Source organism: Oncorhynchus gorbuscha, linkage group LG02 (assembly GCF_021184085.1).
Source record: "Oncorhynchus gorbuscha isolate QuinsamMale2020 ecotype Even-year linkage group LG02, OgorEven_v1.0, whole genome shotgun sequence".
Lineage (NCBI taxonomy): Eukaryota > Metazoa > Chordata > Actinopteri > Salmoniformes > Salmonidae > Oncorhynchus > Oncorhynchus gorbuscha.
This window is the reverse complement of record NC_060174.1, coordinates 30,378,839-30,401,437: the sequence shown is the minus strand read 5'-3', so window position 1 is coordinate 30,401,437 and position 22,599 is coordinate 30,378,839. Positions and strand designations below refer to the sequence as shown.

Here is a 22,599-nt window from a genome sequence, read left to right as displayed (position 1 = left end):
GGACATTGGATCTGCGACAAGTGATTTTCCCCCAAACACCAAATAACATAAATAGAGCAGCAAAAACTTTACATGGGTCCTTTAATGGATCCGTTGTATTGTAAAATCACAGCAAATGAGTTTTAGATCAACAAAACAATGACAAAAAAGGAAATGTCAGGATACAATTCAATGATTTGTTGGAATGTCATTATCCAAACACTCCATAAATAGGCCTAACTACATTTCTGGTTACAAACTAATTAATGAGAGCGCAGATTATGTTTTACCAGTTCAATTGCAAATTACACCTATTGAGAGAAATCTTCATGGTCAAACAAAAACATTAAGGATAAGGACCTCATGGTTAAGCGAGGCACTGCAGCATCACTAATTCTATTCTTGAAGTAATACATATGCATTTGTTTACCCTACAAACAAGTGACCCCCCAAAAAATACTTAACAACATGTCAAGTAAACCTGTTATTTCACACAAAGGCAATTTTCCATTGAGTGGAATAAGTTGAAATTCTGAACATTCAATGTATATTTGTTACAATTACTTTGACAGAGAACTTTTGTTTCAATATCACACACAAGGAATCAATGCAAATGTTTATCGTGGAAGATCTAAAGACTCATTATATTCCTTCACTCAAGAACAGCATATGAAATATGAAATCTGTATATACAGTATGTGTATTGTTTTTAGAGAAATATTGGACCAATTAAACATTATGATTGATTCAGCTTCTTCAGTAAACTAAAAAATAAGTTAAGAAAAACATTTTAAAATGTCTGATGGATGGTAAAATCAAATACACAATCCTTTTGTGCAATTGAATGGTGAAGGAATAAGCTAAAACGTTCCAGCCACCATTGGAATGGACCCTGATTAGCCTAACTACGCTGCATTCCTGATAAGCTGTACTGAATTCCAACAGCTTATGATTCTGTCTTGTAATAGCATTTTGTTTACCAGAGCCAACTGTCCAGGTGTTGGAGACAATAACAGGACTGCTGGAGGATAGATGACAGCTCTCTGTAACTCTGCTCTCTCCAACCAGGAAGCAGTCGCTCATTGTTAAGGGCCTGTAGCCTGGGGGTCCCCTCTCTTAGAACCTGGTACAGACAGGGCCATCTGCTCTGTATCCTAAGCCTGGTTCGACGGTCTAAAGTAATGCCGCGGACAATCTTTTTGGCCCTTAGCTCCCGTAATGCTGGCAGATTAAGACTGGAGAAGACCAGACCACGACTAGGCGATACATCCAGGAACTCTAGAGACATGGAATCCAGCGTGTAAGATATGCCAAGGTTTCGGAGTGGCACCAGGATATGCAATGTCAAGGACTTAAGGTTGGGCAGTGACTTGGTCAGGGTCTGCAAAGTGCTTGGGCTTACTCCTTTGAAGACCCAAAAGTACTTGAGTTCAAGGACACGGAGGTGCTGGAAATGAGTAAGGAGTGACACTGATGTCTCAGACCAGTCAAAGTGCAGGCGCATCTTGGTGATCCGAGGGCAGCTGTGGGAAAGTTTTCCCAGTAGCACCTGAAAGTTAGTGACCTGGTCCATCTTGATCTTGGTAATGCTGTCGTGGTGGGAATTGGAACCAACCCGCAGGTCCAGTGGTTCCAGTAGTGTGAATGTCCAGTTCAGGTCCAGATGACTGAGATCCCTGCAGTGGACATTTTCCAGCAGGTCGGAGAGAAGCTCCCCCCATTTGTTGCACTGGTCCCCCAGGTCAAAGCTGGCTTTTAGGGTGAGCAGGCTTGCCCCACGGGATATAAGGTGGTGGGTGTAGTGCTGAACCCATGCTTTCCAACGCTCAAACTCTCGGTTGGACACCAGCAGTCCTTCCTGTCCAAGGTGGATCACCCCACGGCGAGAAAAGTCTGCCACTCTCCAAAGCTTCCCTGATCGCACAAGGCAACTCCAACTGGAGCATACAAGTGCAGAATTGCACTTGTCAACTTCACTCAGGAAGGAAAGCACATGGAGCTGGCATTCCACCGGCAGAAGATTGAAAGGAAATAAGTCATCCCCTGCTTTTGCCATTCTTCTTCTACTGACAGGGACAAGAAGCTTCTTCCGTGGGGACATGGTGTTCATTGGTGGAGGACAAAATCCCCACCAGGATAAGTCTGATTTAATTATGCCATATACATTCTGGTCCAGTTCTTCCCAAGTCTGAGAAAGATAATCAAGTGTTTGTCAGTAATCATCTAACGTTACAGTATACTATATAAATTATATTCTTAACCAAACAATTTAACCAATGCATACGTGTCTGGTTACTGGTATCATATGTTATATTAATTGCATACCACGCATATTCCACAGAATGTGTAACGATACATAACGTTTGCTAAATATTTGCTGGCTAGGTAGCTAACCCGTAGCAAGAGTGCTTGTAGACAGACAGACAAATGACACCAACATCGTAAATGTTGAGGTTGTCATCGATGTGGCAACGAAATAATGGAACAAATAAGTTTCGTTTTTCAATCTGCTCTAAATCTAAAGTTAAATACCAACTGGTGTGTTGTGCTAGCTAGCGTTATAGTTAGTTATACATTTCACGTACCTTGTAATGATTGTATGCAACAAAAGGAAGATAAGTAGCTATTTGCTAGCAACCGTGGTCGTTTTTTCTTGACGATAATTATGTTTAATTACATAGGTTACGGAGAATAAATGTCTATAAGAACAATTTCTGTAAAGAAAGTATTGGTTAGCCAGCTAGCTTACAAGGTTAACAGCTGAGTTGTTGTTGGAAATGTCGTCATCAAATCGCGCGTCAAGGTTCTTAAATGTTCATGGGTTTCAAGTTTGAGTAAGCAATGCGCAGGCTAATGTTATTTACATTTATAAAGCGCCAGGTACTGTGATGTTTTTTGTCTACAACAACGAAGTTAGCTAATACAACAGTTATTAAACTACATGCAGTCCTTGGTTTATCTAACAAGCTGCCGTAAAATCAAACAATGTATATGTGTATATGTCCAGACAAGCTCCCCCCCACCCCAATCTTCGCCTGGTCGCCATCTTCAATTTTAAATGTTTGTTTTCTCTGACGTTTAAACTAATGGTATTTCTATTTGTTCAGATCTCGGATTGCAGGATGAATCACGTAATAGTACAATTGCTTGAATAACAAAGTGAGTATTTTAGACAGTTTGTCTTATCAGCGACACTTTTTTTTTACTGATATTTCATGGACTTTTTTGTGGAACAATGTTAGCTTACAAACGTTAGCAAGCTAGCTAGCAATTGTTGTTGTGGTGTTTTGCTGTAGCAATCGCGTGTTATTATTTAGCTAGCTAAGTGAGAAGAACACACTTTCAAAAGCAGAGCAAGTAACGTTAGTACTAATGGCATGTAATCCTAACTTCTGGCTATTTAATTAGATGTGAAGCCTCTGCTAGGTAACCAGAAAACGCATAGACTCTAAATCAGACCTCATGAGTCATGGGGGTGTTGGCATGCTAGCCTAACGTTAGTTACCCATTTATAATATTTCAGGTATTAGTTAATTGATTATTGTGCCCCATTACACTGGCTAGCACGACCCTATTTCTGCAGGTGCATTGCTTGTTTTGCCTTTCGAGAAAGACTAAATTAATAACCACGATGAAATGCAATGCTATGGAAACTCAAAATTGACAAGCAACCACAAGATGGCATCATTTGATAAACCATGAATTAGCTAGCTACAATCCGTTCAGGATCTCTGTTAGTTTTGTGGTGCCCCACTTTCTGCTTAATTTATTTGCTTACAGTGCCAACAAGTGCATTGCCTACAAGTCTTTACTCTCAAACCTGTTTGTTTCTTTGTTTAGGTCCAAAATGCATAGTGCTAAATTCTTGTCTATATCAACAGAAGATTAAACCACGCTAGCCTCCCCTCATCCTCACTCTGCAGATCTTCAAGCACAGATTAGAGTATATGCGTCTGACTCTGGCGTAATGAAGTAGATGGGGGAATCCAAGAACATGGTGTTGAATGGCAGGCGGCATGGCAGCAGATTCTCCAGTGATCTATCCATAACCTCGGCCAGGTCGCTGCGACAGAGCAAGGGCTCCTTTAGAAGCAGGAGATGTAGTCCACGTAAGTGCTTTCCTTTGGCAATGCTCACCACACAATTACAGAACCATAAATGACCCCTTTCAGCTTCATAAATAAATTACACTGCAGTTTTTCCTGATTTTTAAATGGTTTAATTGTTCAAGTTTTTTGTCTCTCCTCATCTCCTCCCTCTCTCACCTCAGGTGTCAGCAGTTCTGCCCTAGAGGCAGAGAGACGTCATACCCCATCATCTGGTATGACTGCAAAAGAGCTCTGTGAGAATGATGACTTGACTACAAGCCTTATTCTGGACCCCTACCTCGGCTTCCAGACCCATAAGATGAATCGGAGGTTTGTTTCTTTCTGGCTCACAATTGTACACATTTGTCATATAATGACTTGGGCATAAGTAAGCAGCCAAAGTTACGAAATTGACTGTCTATGGTGTACTTTTAGGTTTCGACCTGTCAAGGACCGACATAGACAGTTGAAGGAGGTGCTAGAGTGCTTTAAAAAACATGACAACCTTGAGAAGGCCTTCCATGCCTTGACTGCAGGGGACTGGTCAAGACACCACTTTCCGCACAAGACGAAGGCACAGGGAAAACTCTTCAAAGAGCATGTAAGTTATCTAGAAATATCCATTGTTGAGCAAAAAGCATGAACCATCAAAACGAAAATGTTAACACTATTTTTTTGTGTTTTGGCAGGTTTTTGTTTACCTACGAATGTTTGCAACGAACAGTGGGTTTGAAATACTTCCTTGCAATCGTTATTCCTCTGAGCAGAATGGAGCCAAAATTGTAGCAACAAAAGACTGGTAAGTATCCAAATTAAATTGTAGTAGTCTGCATTTAGTTATAACAAAATGTTGCACTAAGTATATAGTCATTTTTACAAACTCAAATATTCCTTATTCACATTATCCCAAGGAAAACCAATGATAAGATAGAATACCTGGTGGGCTGCATCGCTGAGCTATCGCAGAATGAGGAAAGTGTGTTACTGCGACATGGAGAAAATGACTTCAGTGTGATGTACTCCACACGCAAGAACTGTGCTCAACTGTGGCTGGGACCTGCAGCCTTCATCAACCATGGTATGCATCCCCATGCACTTGACACCAACTGGATCTGCCTCATTCAACACACATATACTATAATTAAAATAGCAGTATTAAGAGACTAAACAAATGTTTTCTTGTTTTGCAGATTGCAGGCCAAATTGCAAGGTAAGTAAAAATTATGCCTGCAAATCAAAGGTAATATGTAAAAAGGAAGTGAATTGTGGAAATAAATAACACCTTTTTCTGTATATGTTGTTACAGTTTGTTTCCACTGGGCGAGATACAGCTTGTGTCAAGGTTCTTGGGGATATTGAACCCGGAGAAGAGATCTCCTGTTATTATGGAGATGGCTTCTTTGGGGAAAATAATGAACTATGTGAATGTTACACATGTGAAAGGTATCATTAATTTCTTGCTTAAATACCAAACTTGTCGTTACTTTATATGTAGAATAATGAGTCATACATTGACTAGGATTTTGAGATTTCACATCTTTATAATTTCTACTCCCTTCAGACGAGGTGCTGGTGCTTTCAAATCGAAGACTGGACAGCCTACACCCACTCCAATTATCAACAGCATGTATGGCCTGAGAGAGACAGACAAACGTCTCAATCGGCTGAAGAAACTAGAAGACAGCAAATGCTCTGGCAGTCAGTTGGAAGGCTCTAATATGGATCCAGACTCTCAGGAAAATCATGACACACATCCATGTAAGTGCACCTTTGAGGTTGAGCAGGGATTGACATTAATGGTTGCCCTATTTCCTAGACTAGGCCAAATGAATTGAGCAGTCACACAAGTTGAGCCTGCTCTGTGGTTGCCCCATTGGGCAACAACCAAAATACAAAGAATTCCAGTAGCCTGAAACATATCTTATTGGTTCCTCCCCATTGTTTAAGTGAAAGACAGACAATTTAGGCATTTATGGCAGCTGGGCAAGTTGAGCCTGCTCTGTGGTTGTGCTTGCACTGAAGTTTCCCCAGGAAATTCAGTACATTTTCTGTGATAACCAACATACAAATAATTTGATTAGTGATTTTTCTGGTTCCTCCCCTGTATGTAGGAGAAAGGCATTTATTTCTGCATGTAAAAAGCTAGATTACATTTATTTATTTTATTTTTTGTTGTTGAATTTTTTGCCCTTTTCTCCCCAATTTCGTGGTATCCAATTGTTTTAGTAGCTATCTTGTCTCATCGCTACAACTCCCGTACGGGCTCGGGAGAGACGAAGGTGGAAGGTTGAAAGTCATGCGTCCTCCGATACACAACCCAACCAAGCCGCACTGCTTCTTAACACAGCGCGCATCCAACCCGGAAGCCAGCCGCACCAATGTGTCGGAGGAAACACTGTGCGCCTGGCAACCTTGGTTAGCGCACACTGCGCCCGGCCCGCCACAGGAGTCGCTGGTGCGCGATGAGGCAAGGACATCCCTACCGGCCAAGCCCTCCCTAACCCGGACGACACTAGGCCAATTGTGCGTCGCCCCACGGACCTCCCGGTCGTGGCCGGTCACGACAGAGCCTGGGCGCGAACCCAGAGTCTCTGATAGCACAGCTGGCACTGCAGTACAGCGCCCTTAACCACTGCGAGGCCAAGATTACATTTTCGAGATCAAGTATTTGTCATGTGCATAAGTACAGTGAAATACCTGTCTTGCTTATTAGTCTTTCCCAACATTGAAGTCAAGTATGACAAAAACAAAATAGAAATAAGAAGAACCTGAGAAAGTAAGTAAGCTAAGTTCCATGGTCAGGTCATTTACAATGTGTAGGGATACTGGAGTGGTAGGGTTAGATATGTAAAGGGGTAAGGTGACTAGGCATCAGGATATATGATAAGCAGAGTAGCAGCATGTACTGTATGATGATTGTGTTTGAGTGTGCGTGTGTGAGCAAATGAAGTGTGTTTGTGTGTCAGTTTGAGTATGCATAGAGTCAGTGCAAAAATAAAATAGAAGGGTCAATGCAGATCTTCTGGCAACTAAAAAATACTCCTGAGCTACTATTGGTCAATTATAACACTTACGTGACATGCTGTACTTGTATTAAGAACTGTAACATTTTATGGTGCATACTAATAATACATTGTAATTTTACAATGATTGTATGTAGGTTGTCCTGTTTCTCAAACATTTGAATGACTGTTCTGACGTTATTTCTTCTTTTCTGTTCACATCTTAGCAGTAGGGAGGACAGCCCGCTCTAGTGTGACAAGGCTCAGTGACTCACAAGCTCTAAGCAGGCAAACTCTGTCCAAAATGCCTATCCCTACCTCATCGTTCAATCAAAGACACTCAAAGAACTCCAACGTGCCAAAGAGGCTAAAATCAAAGTCCATAAAGCCTTTGCTCAAGTTAGGAAGAAGGTGTCAGGTAACTGCCCACAAGTGCCCCATTGAGGTGGAAGCTATGGGTTTGTGCCTTAAAGACCCCACAGAATTTGTCAATAACAGGGTCTCACAAAAGAGAGAGATGGATAAAAAAGGGCCCGTGCAAGTGGTGGGAACAAGGGGTGATCTTGAGCACTATATTGCGAAGGAAAACCATCAGAAATCAGTGAAAGATGTTAATAGGTGCCCTGATGGTTTAGCATGCACTCACAGAACTCGCAGTTCAACCAGAGCATCAGTTGGCACACAGGAGTCTGACAACATTAAACTTGAACCAAACTTGCCACCCATCCACTGCAGTGTGGTTAGTAAGACCAAGCCTATTGACCTTGGAGATTGTGTCACAGACAGTCACTGGATGAACAGCTCAAGCCTGGATATCAGCTGTCCAAAGACTGAGAACTGTCACAGATATAAGCAAATGATAAAGCAGGAAGAGCACTCTTTCCGACCAGCATCCCTTCTCAAGGAGGAGGTTTCAGACCTGCACCATACAGCCTGCACCACGGACATAGCTGATGGCAGGAAAGAGCTGCAAGGCCTGCCTGATGGTCATGAGCCCTACAACCTGTCTAAGGGAGACAAGCTTCTCCACCTTGGCAAGGGGAAGAAGAAACAGCAGATTACGCGCTATGATTCCCAGCTGATCCTAGCCAACAACAACTCAGGTGTCCCCAAGTTGACCCTGCGGAGACGAAGGGACAGCAGCAGCAGTAGGATTGAGCCTGGTAATGCAGACCCTGTCAAGTCCTCCAGCTCCACAAAGACCAGCATGAAATTTGTTAAGGACCATCATGCAAAGACCAAGAGGAGTTCTTATGCAGCCAGACTGAGTAATGGGACTTTCAGTCCTATGGACCACATCCGCTCCTCCAAACATGGCCTCAGTCCTGTGGACCACATCCGCGCCTCCAAACATGGCCTCAGTCCTGTGGGCCACATCCGCTCCTCCAAACATGGCCTCAGTCCTGTGGACCACATCCGCGCCTCCAAACATGGCCTCAGTCCTGTGGACCACATCCGCTCCTCCAAACATGGCCTCAGTCCTGTGGACCACATCCGCTCCTCCAAACATGGCCTCAGTCCTGTGGACCACATCCGCTCCTCCAAACATGGCCTCAGTCCTGTGGACCACATCCTCTCTTCCAAACATGGCCTCGGTCCTGTGGACCACATCCGCTCCTCCAAACACGGCCTCAGTCCTGTGGACCACATCCGCTCTTCCAAACATGGCCTCAGTCCTGTGGACCACATCTGCTCCTCCAAACTGCATATTCAGCTGCAGCGTGAGCAGGACAGCAGGAGGCTCAGCCAGTATCACCATGGTACTGGGCCCTTCACGGGTATAGTAGAGAGGGAAGCAGGGGAGGTCTTTGGGCCGACTGTGGCAACATTTGGGATGCATGATGACACAGAGGAAGACTCGTCCTCCTCTGAAGAAGAGGATGAAGACGACGTCTCTGACTCTGACCATGAAGAGTTCGACGATTTCATTCCACTTCCACCAACAAAACGCCTCCGCCTCATTGTTGGTAAAGACTCTATAGATATTGATATTGCATCAAGGAGACGTGAAAATCAGTCACGCACAGTCAATGCATGAGCTTTATGGATCTTTATTTGACTAGTTGATTTAAGTCAACAAAACAAAAAAATCCCATGCTGTTGTAAAATGTTAACTATTTTTGTACATGATGGAACTTGGATTTGTTATTCATATAGTAGAATGTGTATATTTTACATAGCATATGTGTAGGCCTTTATTTTTATATCTTCAGCTTTATTTTGTACAATTGTTAATTATATTTAAAGCCTTTTCTTGTTTGTGGGGTAAACATGCTCAATTTTGCTTCACTGACATTCACAAGAATGGAACCTTTTGGGAACACACTTGATGTGCTTTTGTCCGCATGACAGTGTATACATGCATATAAAATAATGTGTTTTATATATTGTTTTGGGAGTTTGAAAGGAACAGAATTGTTTCTTGCTGAAAGTCTGTGAAAATGTGTTTGACTTCCAGTGATTCCTGGAAGCTGGTCTGTGACGTTTTTGACCCATTTTTAATAATTCCTTCATTAATCAAAATGTCTTGGTGATTATGTATTATGTTAACTTTTCAGTTTGTGAAGAGAGATTTTCTTTTTATTCTATTCATTTCACAAAGTCACTCAATTCTCAAACTGTATCACTTCTCAGTCTCCGTTTTAACAATCACAAATTCATTACAACTTATTTGGTCTGGCATTGGTAGTGTAGATATTCAAACACTTTGAAAATCAGATTGTTTTTTTCTTTGCTATTTTGTTCACCATTTGTTCATCTGAATGACTTTCTGTCTGATGTGCGTGAATTATGTGCATGCCTCAACTTCTTAAATTGCTCTATCATTTTTTTTGTTATACTAGGTTGATTTTAAAGTCAGTTATACAACTTTGGTGGACCTGTCACTGTATGCTGTCATTCGTAGGCTACTGTCTGTGGTCTTGATTAAGCTACACTACATGGCCAAAAGTTCGTCGAACATCTCATTCCAAAATCATGGCCATTAATATGGAGTTGGTCGCTCCTTTGCTGCTATAACAGCCTCCACTCTTCTGGGAAGGCTTTCCACTAGATGTTGGAACATTACTGAGGGGACTTTCTTTCGGCGTTCCAATTCATCCCAAAGGTGTTTGAAGGGGTTGAGGTCAGGGCTCTATGCAGGCCAGTCAAATTTTTACACACCGATCTTGACAAACCATTTCTGTATGGACCTTGCTTTGTGCATGGGGGCATTATCGTGTTGAAACAGGAAAATACCTTCCTCAAACTGTTTCCACGAAGGTGGAAGCACAGAATCGTCAAGAATGTCATTGTATGCTGTAGCGTTAAAATTTCCCTTCACTGGAACTAAGGGGCCTAGCCTGAATCATGGAAAAACAGCCCCAGATCATTATTCCTCTTCCACCAAACTTTACAGTTGGCACTATGCATTCGCGGCAGGTAGCGTTCTCCTGGCATCCGCCAAACCCACGTTCGTCCGTTGGACTGCCAGTTGGTAAAGCGTGATTCGTCACTCCAGAGAACATGTTTTCGCTGCTCCAGAGTCCAATTGCAGCATGTTTTACACCACTCCAGCCGACGCTTTGCGTCGCACCTGGTGATCTTAGGCATGTGTGCGGCTGCTCGGCAATGGAAACCCATTTCATGATGCTCCTGACAAACCGTTATTGTGCTTCCGTTGCTTGCAAAGGCAGTTTGGAACTCAGTAGTCAGTATCTCCTCGGTTGCAAAACTATTTTTATGCGCTTCAGCACTCAGCGGTCCCATTCTGTGAGCTTGTATGGCCTACCACTTTGCAATTGTTGCTCCTAGACATTTCCACTTCACAATAACAGCTCTTACAGTTGCCCGGGGAAGCTCTAGCAGGGCAGAAATTTGATTAAATGATTCGTTGGAAAGGTGGCACCCTATGGCGGTGCCATGTTGAAAGTCACTGAGCTCTTCAGTACAGGCCATTCTACTGTCAATGTTTGTCTATGGAGATTGCATGGCTATGCTCAATTTTATTCACCTGTCAGCAATGGGTGTGGCTGAAATAGCCAAATCCACTATTTTGAAGGGGTGTCCACATACTTTTGGTAATGTAGTGTACCCTTTTGAGTTGCTTGTATAATGTTGAGAATTACAGTTGAATTTCATATATATGGCTGTGCATTCTATAACTTAATGTATGTCATTCTTAACATTTATCTCCATGTTTAATTGTTTTTCTACCTCAGAAAAAAACTGTACTAAACGTGTCCTTATTTCTGGTGAATGTAGTTTATTTAATGCAAATCACAAATGCTTGTTTTATTTTACAGTTTTAAGTACTCAAATTAAAGGTTTCTTCCAAGTGTTTTGTCTTCATGGCCTGCTGTGCTAAGCTGCTGTTTATTTGGGACGTTGTCTTTTGTGATATTTAACTAAGGAAGGAACATTCTGTAACTTTCTAAAATCAACTTTTATTAATCGCATGCACCGAATGCAACAGGTGTAGACTTAACCGTGAAATGCTTGCTTACTAGCCCATTCCAAGATTGCGGAGTTAAAGCTGCAATATGTGCTCTATTTCTATGCGTCCCGTTCTTAAGTTTCGTTTTTGTGTCAAATATTTCTGGTTATGGAAAATATATTTCACAGTGGTTTAGATGGTATGTTGATTCTCTACACTATACTGGCTTGTTTTGTCACAACTGAAATTAGGCGAACTATTAAGAGTTTTTGCAACCGACGGAGTGATTTCTGCATAATATATTTCATGGTTGTTTAGATGGTACAATATTACATTCAATAGCTGCCCCCCATAAATATCCTATTAATTCACTTATTATAGGTTTTAATCCAAACATTTTATGCAGATGAATGACTCGCTGAGCTGACTAAACTCCACTCCATTGTGAAGGAAGCTTCTAGTGAACTCCACCAATGGAGTATAACAGAGGCCAGGCTTTGTGGAATTCAGCTCTGACCACATTGATTCGTCCAAGGTCAATACGCTAACCTTGTACCTATGTTTGTCCATTGGTGAAATCCACACTTTTACAATAAATGTTAATCATATACAATCACAGATTACTCATTGCAGTTGTTCTAAAATGGCAACTCCGTGCAAATGCACATGTGCCAATTGAATCTTAACAAGGAAATAGTTGGTGGTTGTATTTGATTATGTTCATTGAAAAAGCACGGATTTCAGCAAACAAAGGCACACAACTACAGAGGACAAAAAGTACAAGGTTAGTGATTCATAATACATATTTTTAAGTATCGATCATGAAAAACGTCATCACGCACTGATTTTTATCTGCAACAAGTCAATTTCGTGGAAACACCACTGGTAGGAAATTGTGTATATTTTCTTTATGCGTATTCTAGAATATTCACACGAAAAATGTTGCCAATTGGATGAACACCTAGTTTATGGCTGCGCCTGCATTCTTTGAAACCTGTATGAGGTGTCTTGAAATAATATGTAGCCTTTTTAATGAGACATTAAAGACATTAACCATGTTTCCATCCAACCATTTTAAAGATGATGAATGACCTGACTCATAAAAAAGTGTACAACCGGCCTTATGGAAACATCAAATTTGTCCGTAAAATTTCCGAGCGTCGACAAAACAAAATGCTCTACAATTTTTCCCAGGGAAATAAATTATGCGAAAACTTAGGTGGAAACACTTTTATTTGCAAATATTGATAGAAAAACCATAATGTCGCAGTAAACGCAATGATGTTTCAGCCTACCACGACATGGAAAAGTATGAAGAGTTCGTAGGCATGTGCAATAAATTATTATGAATTTAAATTATTTTAATAACTTCGATTTATGCACAGTGATGTGCTTCATGCTCATTTCCAATAAATATTGAGGGTAGGCGATCATTTGAATGATTCTGGTGACACGATGATCGGTGCTTGGCTGCCAATTATAGAAAGAAAACAATGCAACAGTAAACCTTTCGTCCCCCACGAATGATGCAGCGCCCCCCATGGGGCAATCAATGTAATTTTGTAAATGCCGAATCTCTTTGGCAAGAGAAGTTTTGTCAAAATCGGGCCAGTGCTGTCTGAGATATTTCGTGTGAAGAACACACTAACGAATGAAAACAGATCCATAGTTCCCTCCCCGAATTCATTGTGGGGGACAATTGTCTTGTTTTTATCCATATTTTGACATATAGGCAAGGCTTAACCTACTCTGTCCAATTGATCAGCAAACGTGTCTGTAGAGCATGCACCAAAACCAGATTGGGCAACGTGTCTGTAGAGCATGCACCAAAACCAGATTGGGCAACGTGTCTGTAGAGCATGCACCAAAACTAGATTGGGCAAGTGTGTGTGATAAAACCATTGGTAGAGTTGAAAATTCGGTGGAAACACATTAAACTAATGTTTTTTTATTTATTCTGTACATAAAAAAGGTTAGCGCAAAATATATTTTATTGCACTATGTCATCACACACAGTATTTTATCAGCTAAAAAGTAAGTTTGATGGAAATACCACTCCGGTAGGAAATGAAATGTATCATATCCAATCTGTCGCCAATTGGATGGAATACTAGCTACCGATACTTGAGAGTGGGCAATGGGACAAAATAGCATTTGAAGTCTACTTGGGTACACAGACTTCACCTCAGCAGCTCAGCTTTTCCCATATTCAATTGCCATTTTGTGCACACTGATCAACACAAACATTGCATAGTCAACACATTTGTAGGAAATGCATTGTGAAAATATAAAATCCCATCTCTCATTGAGGTGGAAGTTGTTTTAGAGAAAGATAATTAGTCAATCTTGGGTAACAATAGCATAATCCATAGCATATTCTAATGTAAACAATATTTTGGTCAGGTTTATCATGGCACCACAAAATAATATTTGTGATCAGCTACAAGAAGGCCTTTACCATGCATGGGAAATGGTGCTGGGCAGTCTCTATTTTGCTCCTAAAAGGACGTGCTTGTGCCAACCAATGAGGAAAGAGAATGGGTGTGGTAGTATGACGTCCAGATGCAAACCCTACGTGCAATCCGTGCAACCCCCGTCGATTTCAGCCTATTGACTGGAGTAACCAGTAGTGTTTCTTCAGTCGATTCACTCCTTGACGTTTAACGGTCTTGTCTACTCTGCTGTTTGAATAAACCCGAGACGCATATTTTCTAGATTGATTAAAAACACATTGCTTGAAATCAAATCTGAGTATTTTTGTCGAAGCAAGCCTGATTCTACATTTCCTTTTATCTAATTAATTCAAACTGTAGGTTATTTAGTATTAATTTTAAGACAACATGAAGACGAAATTCATCAACGGGGTGTCTTCCTCCCCTTCTATGTCGTTGGGTTTGTTGATCACTGAAAACGCACTTGAGGTGCAGCCAGATACTGAGGATGAATGCAAGGACATCATCCGGCCGGATGAGCCCGACCTGGACACGAAGCGCAAGGCATATTTATGGTGCAAAGAATTTCTCCACGGTGCGTGGAAAACGGTGACAGAAGAGGATTTTCAAATCAGCTTAATAAGGTAAATATAATCTTTGAGCCCAACCATTACTTATCTATATTTAATTTTCATACATTACACAGAGAAACCGTTATTTGCTGCGTTTGCAAATGCATAGCATAGCTTTTTCTCTCCCTAGTCATGATGGTGTGGAAGACCAAACCTACCATAATTATAAATAAATAAATGCTCACACGAATAGATAAATAATTCCACATAAATAAATGAGCAATTAAATACATAAATACTGACCAAATTGCATTCATTTTTCTCTACATATCTGTATGTATTCAAGTCTATTATATAATTATTCACACATTCATTGTATTAATTTATATATTTATTAATTTAGGTATTTCTCCCTCCAATATGATAATGAGGGGGTGTCAATCAAACATCTGTGGGTGGTATCTAACACACCATTGGTTGATCAATTTCACTGTGTGTTGCTTTTTTCTGGCCGATGGTCCGAAATGTAAACAATCAAACTACACACATTTGAGATATTTACAACCGGTAGATAACTACAGTAGCCCACTTCTTCTGACAAGTAGGGTGGCTGCAATCAGGCGAGCAGTAGCCAGAGACTTGGCAGTGCTGGCTAACGCTGCAGAAAACAACACCTCTCCAGATTACCTGCTTTTCCGTGTGGAGGTGTAACGGAGGTTAGCTCTTGTGAACTCCTTACAGTTCTCAGCCAATAGCTTCGCCCACAACTGCCTCATGTGAACTACAATCCGGACGCTGTGTTTTAACATTTAAAAACATCAATAATCATTGCTTGCAGTACGGCTTTGGAAGCATATGGCCCTTGTCTTTCATCAGCGAGAAATAATCATTCAAATAAAAAAGATACACTTACTGTAGCAGTTTTGCACAGATCCATACAGCTATGGGTGCCTCCATCTGATGAAACTACACTTCCCGAATTACACTTACACGCTGTTGTTTGGAGAATGCTAGATATCTAATAATCACAGGTGGTAAACCTCTTGTCTTCCATCTGTTTTCAGTAAACAAGTGCTGTAACATGGAGATATAACCATGTGGGAACACTAACCCTATTAAGGTGCGTCAATTTAACCTTTTGTGTTTAAAAAAATATTTCTTGGTAAAATGAAAGGTCCTTATGCTTCCAAACCCGTACCGCAAGCAATACATGTTAATGTTCAGACGAATCTTAACAATGCTCCCCCATACAGAAGACGCCTTCGTCCAATGACACGTATGTGTAATGTAATGGAACTGAGAGTCATGATCAAGGGCTAAATGAAGGTAAGAACGTACCATAACCTCACTCCACAGCTAGCTTGAAATGTCACAGATGGAGCTATCCAATTGGTACCTATTGTATAGCTCATTCGGTTCACACGTTGTCAAGCTGGCAGTCACATGTGTTGGTGAGGTATAGGACCCTCATTGAAGCCCAGTCAGTGGAATGTTCAAGGAGGCAGCGCTATATGCTAAGCTAGCACACTGACCCTGGTTATAGAGGCATGCATCGAAAACTTGGGTCAGCTAGCTGTTACAATGGGCACAGAGGTGGAACCATTAGTTCTTTGGAGGAAGTTTCCCGACATATTCACCAGAGTTCAGGTTATAACAGAGAGTCCTGGTGCAACACACCATATACAATCACCCTCTGGGCCACCATAATCACACCGTTTTTCAACTGATCATTCAGTACAGTATCATTTCTGTTTAATTAAATGTTGATAACTGTTCTGTTGTACTGAATTTACCCCAGGCAAATGAAATCGAGCAACGCTCTGTGACTGTTACATCCGTGCAAAAACAACATCCCACAAACTCAGGTGGAAAACAGGCTGCCTAAGTATGATTCCCAATCAGAGACAACGATAGACAGCTGCCTCTGGTTGGGAACCATACCCGGCCAACAAAGAAATAGAAAACTAGAATGCCCACCCAAATCACACCCTGACCTAACCAAATAGAGAAATAAACAGGCTCTCTAAGGTCAGGGCATGACAGTGACATTAATTAATGGTTTGCTGGATTCATAAATTTGCTTGACACCCCGTCATCATCATATTGGAGGAAGAAACAGAAATAAATATATGAAAATATAATCTAAATTAATCAAATTAATCAAGTGTGACTCATTTAAATATTTTTTTAATCGATATGTGTGCATTCATTCATCCATTTATATATCTAGTTATGTGTGCATTCATTCATCCATTTATATATCTAGTTATGTATGCGTTTATTTATTTATTCATGTATTCGTTTATTTATGTGTGCATTTATTTAGGTATTTATTTATTATTATGGCATGCTTGGTCCTCCATATCATTTTGTCCAGTGGTATGATAGGGTGTAATAAACAAAGAATATGATACTGTGATAAACCTAAGTAATGTAATTTCAAATTAAAACGATTCCTTTGTCTATATGGGAATTGTATTATGTGTTTTTGAATTTAAAGGCCCAGTGCAGTCAAAATTATGTTATACCTGTTTTATATCATATTGTACAACAGCTGTTGAAACTTACACAAAAAAATGACCAGTGTTATTTCCTGATAGTTGCTGGTGGGAGTTTCGGTTTCCCACGGTGACATAACCATGTGGTAAATTGGTTAATAGACCAATAACAAAGAGTTCCAAACCTCTCTGCAAATAACAGCTAATTTTCAGTTTCTCCCTCCTCACCCAGACAGTCCTAGCAGAAATCTTGCTTGAGAAACAGTTTTAGCTAAAAAGCTATATTTGCCCATTTGAATGGAAATCTATTGCAGTACGGTACTTAATTGTTACCCAGAAATGATTTGATATAGATGTCTGTATTTGGCCTTTAAAGCATCACTTATTATTTATGGGCTTTATCCTAGAACAAAAATGTTATTTAGCCCGCCACATTCATTGACCTGGGGGAATGTGACTCTTCTATGAACTTGATTTGTTTTTTTTGTAATGTTGTGACAGAGGTGGCCTCAGCAACAAGCTCTTCCTCTGCGCCCTGCCCGACACCCAAACCAGTGTAGTTGATGAACCCCGTAACGTCCTCCTGCGCCTGTATGGAGCTATTCTACAGGTGTGTATAACATCTATAAACAGACAATGAAATGTTGAGTGAGTCAGTCATATCTTACCAAACACATGTTTTGTCACACAATGTCCAGTGTATAAAACCTACATTTAATATATTATTTGTTTGAATTTCATTGACTAAGCTGGTGATCATTATCATGTCTCAGTGAAATGTACCCATATACAGTGGAATTCAAAATTATTGACACCCTTTATAAGATTGAAAAACACCCTTTATAAAGATTTTATATGTTCATTTTTGATCATCTTTATTAAGGGTGTCAATCATTTCGGACCCCACTGTATGTTTTGTGTGTCCTTTGAATTTTCTGTTCAGTTTAACTGAAAAATTCCATCAATGTTCTTTAGGCTAAATACGTAGCCTACCAAAAGGCACAATCTTGGACCCTTGAAAAGTTCAATATGAATTAACCTGATTTTATGGTCATGTTATAGTGATGTTATGTTATGTGATAATATAAAAGTTTAGGGAAAACACAGCCTACATGTATTCCCTGATAGGTTCTAAGAAAGCTGAGCAGTGGTCTAGGCTTTGCTGCTGGAATTTGGGGTTTGACAGAAGGGGAAGGAGATATTTTCTTCCTCAAACATCTTGTTGTTGAAATGCCCTCTCGGCCAAATACCCAAATGATGGGTGGCTCAAGTCGTGTGTACATGTGTGTTGGTGTATGTGTACGCTTGCTTGTGTGTGTTTGTGGGTGTGTTTGTGTGCGTGTGTGTGTGTGTGTTTCTGCTGTTGTGGTGTGATGTACCCCCATGGCTGTACATGCATATGTTCTTTGCCGTAGGCCTTCCAAAAGGAGCGTGCCTTGAGCACACTTGTTTCCAGGTGATTCCACCATACCATACACGGTAGAGTATGAGATCCCTGAAGTCTCAGTATTGTCCACAACAAAGTTCATCCACATTGTTATGGAAGGCAGCTTGTGAATTGATGCACTTGTGAAGATATGGAGGGTGGGGGGGTTGTGTGTTAACCTTTCCTATCCTTTTCATATTGGAAAAAAGTTGTCAAATAACATAGTAATACAAAATAAGACAAATGAGAAAACTCACATTGCAAATAAATAAATAAATTGGTGCTCACCTGACAGCAATTCAAATGTGAGGTGTTGCACAGTAATTATAACAACTAATAATAACAACATTTCGTAATCTAGTTTAGTTTTTGCGTCATGAGCTACTGCCAAATGACACAGGGGGATATCATTGCTGATGACGTGTCATTAGGTCCACATTACTTTGCTCATAGATCACATGATGGAAGGTTAGTTAGGACAACTCCAAAATAAGCTCCTGGCTAAAATCAGATAACCAGAGAATCCAGGTCAAGAGTCCGTCAAGCTGACATTCTCCTTTAGTTGGATGGGAATGACAAAAGCAACAACTCTGATCTAAACCATTTTAGCGTAAAACAATTGAAGTAACACTATAGAATAGAAAATACAATGAGACATGCCACATATCTAATAAGAAGTCATACATACACCATTTGAAACCTGAGGATAAAGACCCATGAATTAAACATGTAGAATTAGCCACAAGATGTAAAGCAACAAAGATTATTGTAAGAATAGAATAAAATTGAATATTAATATCTATTTATTATGGTCTCATGCAGCTTAGGAGATTCTTTCTGATTGATAATGGCAGTGGGTACCCTTTAATGCCAATGTTCTCAGTGCAATATTAGCACACCTGTTGCTAGAGCAACACTATGTTCTTCACCAAAGTAACGTGCCCATTTTTACAGAAAATTACACAATACATTTTTCTCAAATGTTTCGACCATATCTACAGAGGAATTAGAAATGTCTTATCAACTACCGAATGTGATTAATATCTCTGAAATTCAGGAGTAACTGGGTTTCCAAAGAGGAGAACATATCTAAAGTGCTAGTTTATAGATAGGGCAGCCATGCCAATATCTGCCTTTTATGCCAGAGCATACCGTAAGTGATCTCGCTGGTGTTGAAGCCAAACCTTAACCTTCATGCCACCTGCCTTGATCAGGAGATAACAGATCCCTTTCATGGAGCTCATCTCTGTTTCTACGACTTTAATATCTCAAGTCGGTCTTTAAAAGGCACTGAGCGCTTTCCTATTGCCTTTTTGGCCGTTAACTTGGGGACTATACTGTACTCTGTCATTGTCTCTTTGTGAGGATGCTGTAGCATGGTGAGTCTTTTGAAAATGTACATGTACTCATGGTTAGTTTCTTGCTTTTTCTTTCATTGATAGATGTCCTGTAATAAGGGGGAGCCCAGACAGTCAAACAAAGAAAATCTCTTTCAAGTAAGTAACTAATGGCAAAGGTGATCTAACCAGACTATTGGTTAGATTTGCTATCTGATTGTGAAAATCCCCACAATGTTTAATTTTTCTGGCCTGAAGACTGTTTTTGTATTCATTTTCTGGAGTCTTAGGTTATCATGAACGGTTTTAGTAATTGCCAATGGACGTAGTGATCACTTTGAAAAATGCCAGACCATTCACCAAACGGGATGGTATAAAAGTGTGTTAAGAAATAGCCATGTTGAGTCACCTCTTTGGATGGAGGTCACCTGTGTTAGTTGATGACAGCAAGATAAAGAGAGTGTAATCCGACCAATGTGTTTATGTCACTCATCTGTCATTGCTATGCCATTAGTATCTTTTGCATGAGATTCACAGATGTATCCTAGAGGCTAATCCTACCTTGGCTAGCCAGTCTGTCCCCTCATAGACCTCACTGCTTCTTAACTGTGTGCATGTTTGTAGCCATTTTCTCATTACAGTGCGATTTAGGTTCACATGGACAACAATATTGCCCGTAAGGTTATTTAAATACGGTTTAAGGGCAACGTGGCATACTTTAATATAGACTCACATGACTAATTACAGTAATGTCGTCTTAACTCTAGCTTCAAGTGGAAAATCTCCACACCTGCTGTGCCATGGTCATGTGACCGTAGCCCTGGCACAAAGGGGGTAGAGGGATGGCAAGTGGTACCCATCGGATGGTACTGAACAGTGTTAATACATTGTATAGAGGTGCTGTCAATGGTGTGCGTACTGGGAGCGGAGTCAGGTGCATGAGAGCAGAGAGTTGTGAACAGGCGCACACTTTAGGCAGGAGAAACCAACAGACGGATGCCACTGCGTCGAAACCTCCACACAATATGACAAAGTGCAAAAACGCGCAAACAGTCACAACAATAAAGTACAAAGAAATGAACATACCTTGTGAATATAAAACACTGAATAAACGCACACCAGAAATAGCGTGTCAAAAATGACACGTAACACAAAACAATCACACACAAAGACATGAGGGGGAACAGAGGAATAAATATATGTAGTGTGATTGGGTAATGAAAACCAGGTGTGCAGGGAACAAGACAAAACTAATGGATAAATGAAAAATGGAGCGGCGATGGCTAGAAAGCCGGTGACGTCAACCGCCGAACACCGCCCGAACAAGGAGAGGAGCTGACTTCCGGCAGGAAGAAGTCACAGGAGCGGAGCTTCAGTGGCGTACCCGAGCGCTGAGAGAGCACTGCTCCTATCCCAGCTTCAGATGCTTCCACCTCCACTATGAATGGCAAAGAGGAGTCCGGATGAGCCAACACAGGAACCGAGGTAAACAGAGCCTTCAGGTGCCTAAAAGCTCTGTTCGCCTCAGCCGACCACTGCAAGCGCACTGGGGGCCCCTTTAGCAGTGAGGTAATGGGAGCAGCAACCTGATCAAAACCATGGATAAACCTCCGGTAGTAGTTGGTAGAGCATGGCGCTTGTAACGCCAGGGTAGTGGGTTCGATCCCGGGACCACCCATACGTAGAATGTATGCACACATGACTGTAAGTCGCTTTGGATAAAAAAAGTGTCTGCTAAATGGCATTTATTATTATTATTATTATTATTATTATTATTAGTTGGCAAACCCTAAGAATCGCTGCACCTCCTTTACCGTGGTGGGAGTTGGCCAATTACTACGCACGGCTGCAATGCGGTCGCTCTCTATCTCCACTCCTGACATGGAAATCCAATGCCCTAGGAAAGAGACGGATTGTTGGAAGAACAAGCATTTCTCAGCCTTAACGTATAGATCATGCTCCAACAAGCGACCAAGCACTTTGCGCACCAGGGACATGCTCGGCGCGTGTAGCGGAGTATATCAGGATATCATCGATATACACCACTACACCCTGCTCATGCAGGTCTCTGAAAATCTTGTCTACAAATGATTGGAAGACTGATGGAGCATTCATCAACCCATATGGCATGACGAGGTACTCATAATGACCTGAGTTGGTGCTAAATAGCGTCTTCCACTCGTCTCCCTTACGAATACGCACCAGATTGTACGCCATCCTGAGATCCAGTTTAGTGAAGAAGCGCGCCCCGTGCATTGACTCAATCGCCGTGGTGTTAAAAGGTAACTGGCAACTATACCTCACCATGATTTTATTGAGACCTCGATAATCAATGCATGGGCACAAACCGCAATCCTTCTTCACAAAAAAGAAACTTGAGGAGACGGGTGAAATGGAGGGCTGAATGTACCCCTGACGCAGGGATTCAGAGACATATGTCTCCATAGCCACCGTCTCCACTTGCGACAGGGGATACACGCGACTCCTGGGAAATGCAGCTTCTACCAGGAGATCTATCGCACAATCCCCCCCGTCGATGGGGTGGTAATTAAGTTGCCAAATCGTCATATTCTGGGAGAATGCGCACGGTGGAGACCTGGTCTGGACTTTCCACCATGGTAGCACCAACATAAACCCTGTGAGAGCCCTCAGTGGCCAAGAAACAGTGGCGTTATGACAAGCTAACCAGGGTAGGCCTAGCACCACAGAATACGCAGGAGAATCAATAAGGAAAAGACAAATACTTTCCTTGTGACCCCCCTGCGTTACCATACACGAAGGAGCGGTGGCCTCCCTGATAAACCCTGACCCTAATGGTCGACTATCTAAGGCATGAACGGGGAAAGGCATA

General features: G+C 41.3%; 3 protein-coding genes across 8 annotated transcripts in view; 2 read left to right on the top strand and 1 right to left on the bottom strand.

Annotated features, from left to right (window-relative positions):
• Window positions 1-64: 64 nt before the first annotated feature.
• On the bottom strand, window positions 65-2,997 carry LOC124000783. Of its 2 annotated transcripts, none has more exons than XM_046307391.1 (2): window positions 2,565-2,997; window positions 65-2,167 (listed from the first exon to the last, which is right to left on the bottom strand). In XM_046307391.1, exon 2 carries the CDS (start codon window positions 2,087-2,089, stop codon window positions 956-958), a length of 1,134 nt encoding a protein of 377 aa, XP_046163347.1. In that variant the 5' UTR covers window positions 2,090-2,167; window positions 2,565-2,997; the 3' UTR covers window positions 65-955. The 2 variants fall into 2 exon arrangements, with proteins under 2 accessions (XP_046163347.1, XP_046163355.1); XM_046307399.1 differs by having other exon boundaries at window positions 2,729-2,997.
• Window positions 1,432-9,942, top strand: LOC124000754 (histone-lysine N-methyltransferase KMT5B-like). 5 transcript variants are annotated; one of them, XM_046307361.1, is made up of 11 exons: window positions 1,433-2,859; window positions 3,087-3,138; window positions 3,903-4,088; window positions 4,250-4,397; window positions 4,503-4,668; window positions 4,757-4,866; window positions 4,979-5,145; window positions 5,258-5,277; window positions 5,374-5,510; window positions 5,629-5,825; window positions 7,297-9,942. In XM_046307361.1, exons 3-11 carry the CDS (start codon window positions 3,956-3,958, stop codon window positions 9,105-9,107), a joined length of 2,889 nt encoding a protein of 962 aa, XP_046163317.1. In that variant the 5' UTR covers window positions 1,433-2,859; window positions 3,087-3,138; window positions 3,903-3,955; the 3' UTR covers window positions 9,108-9,942. The 5 variants fall into 5 exon arrangements, with proteins under 5 accessions (XP_046163336.1, XP_046163317.1, XP_046163302.1 ...); XM_046307380.1 differs by having other exon boundaries at window positions 1,432-3,138; window positions 7,300-9,942; XM_046307346.1 differs by having other exon boundaries at window positions 1,433-3,138.
• A 4,135-nt stretch (window positions 9,943-14,077) lies between these two features.
• LOC124000739 (choline kinase alpha-like) overlaps window positions 14,078-22,599 on the top strand; it is a 31,956-nt gene continuing 23,434 nt past the window's right edge. Inside the window, exons 1-3 of the mRNA XM_046307322.1 lie at window positions 14,078-14,559; window positions 17,487-17,595; window positions 19,854-19,907. Of these exons, the coding sequence (XP_046163278.1) occupies window positions 14,324-14,559; window positions 17,487-17,595; window positions 19,854-19,907 (399 nt within the window). The 5' untranslated portion in view covers window positions 14,078-14,323. The remainder of the gene's footprint in view (window positions 14,560-17,486; window positions 17,596-19,853; window positions 19,908-22,599) is intronic.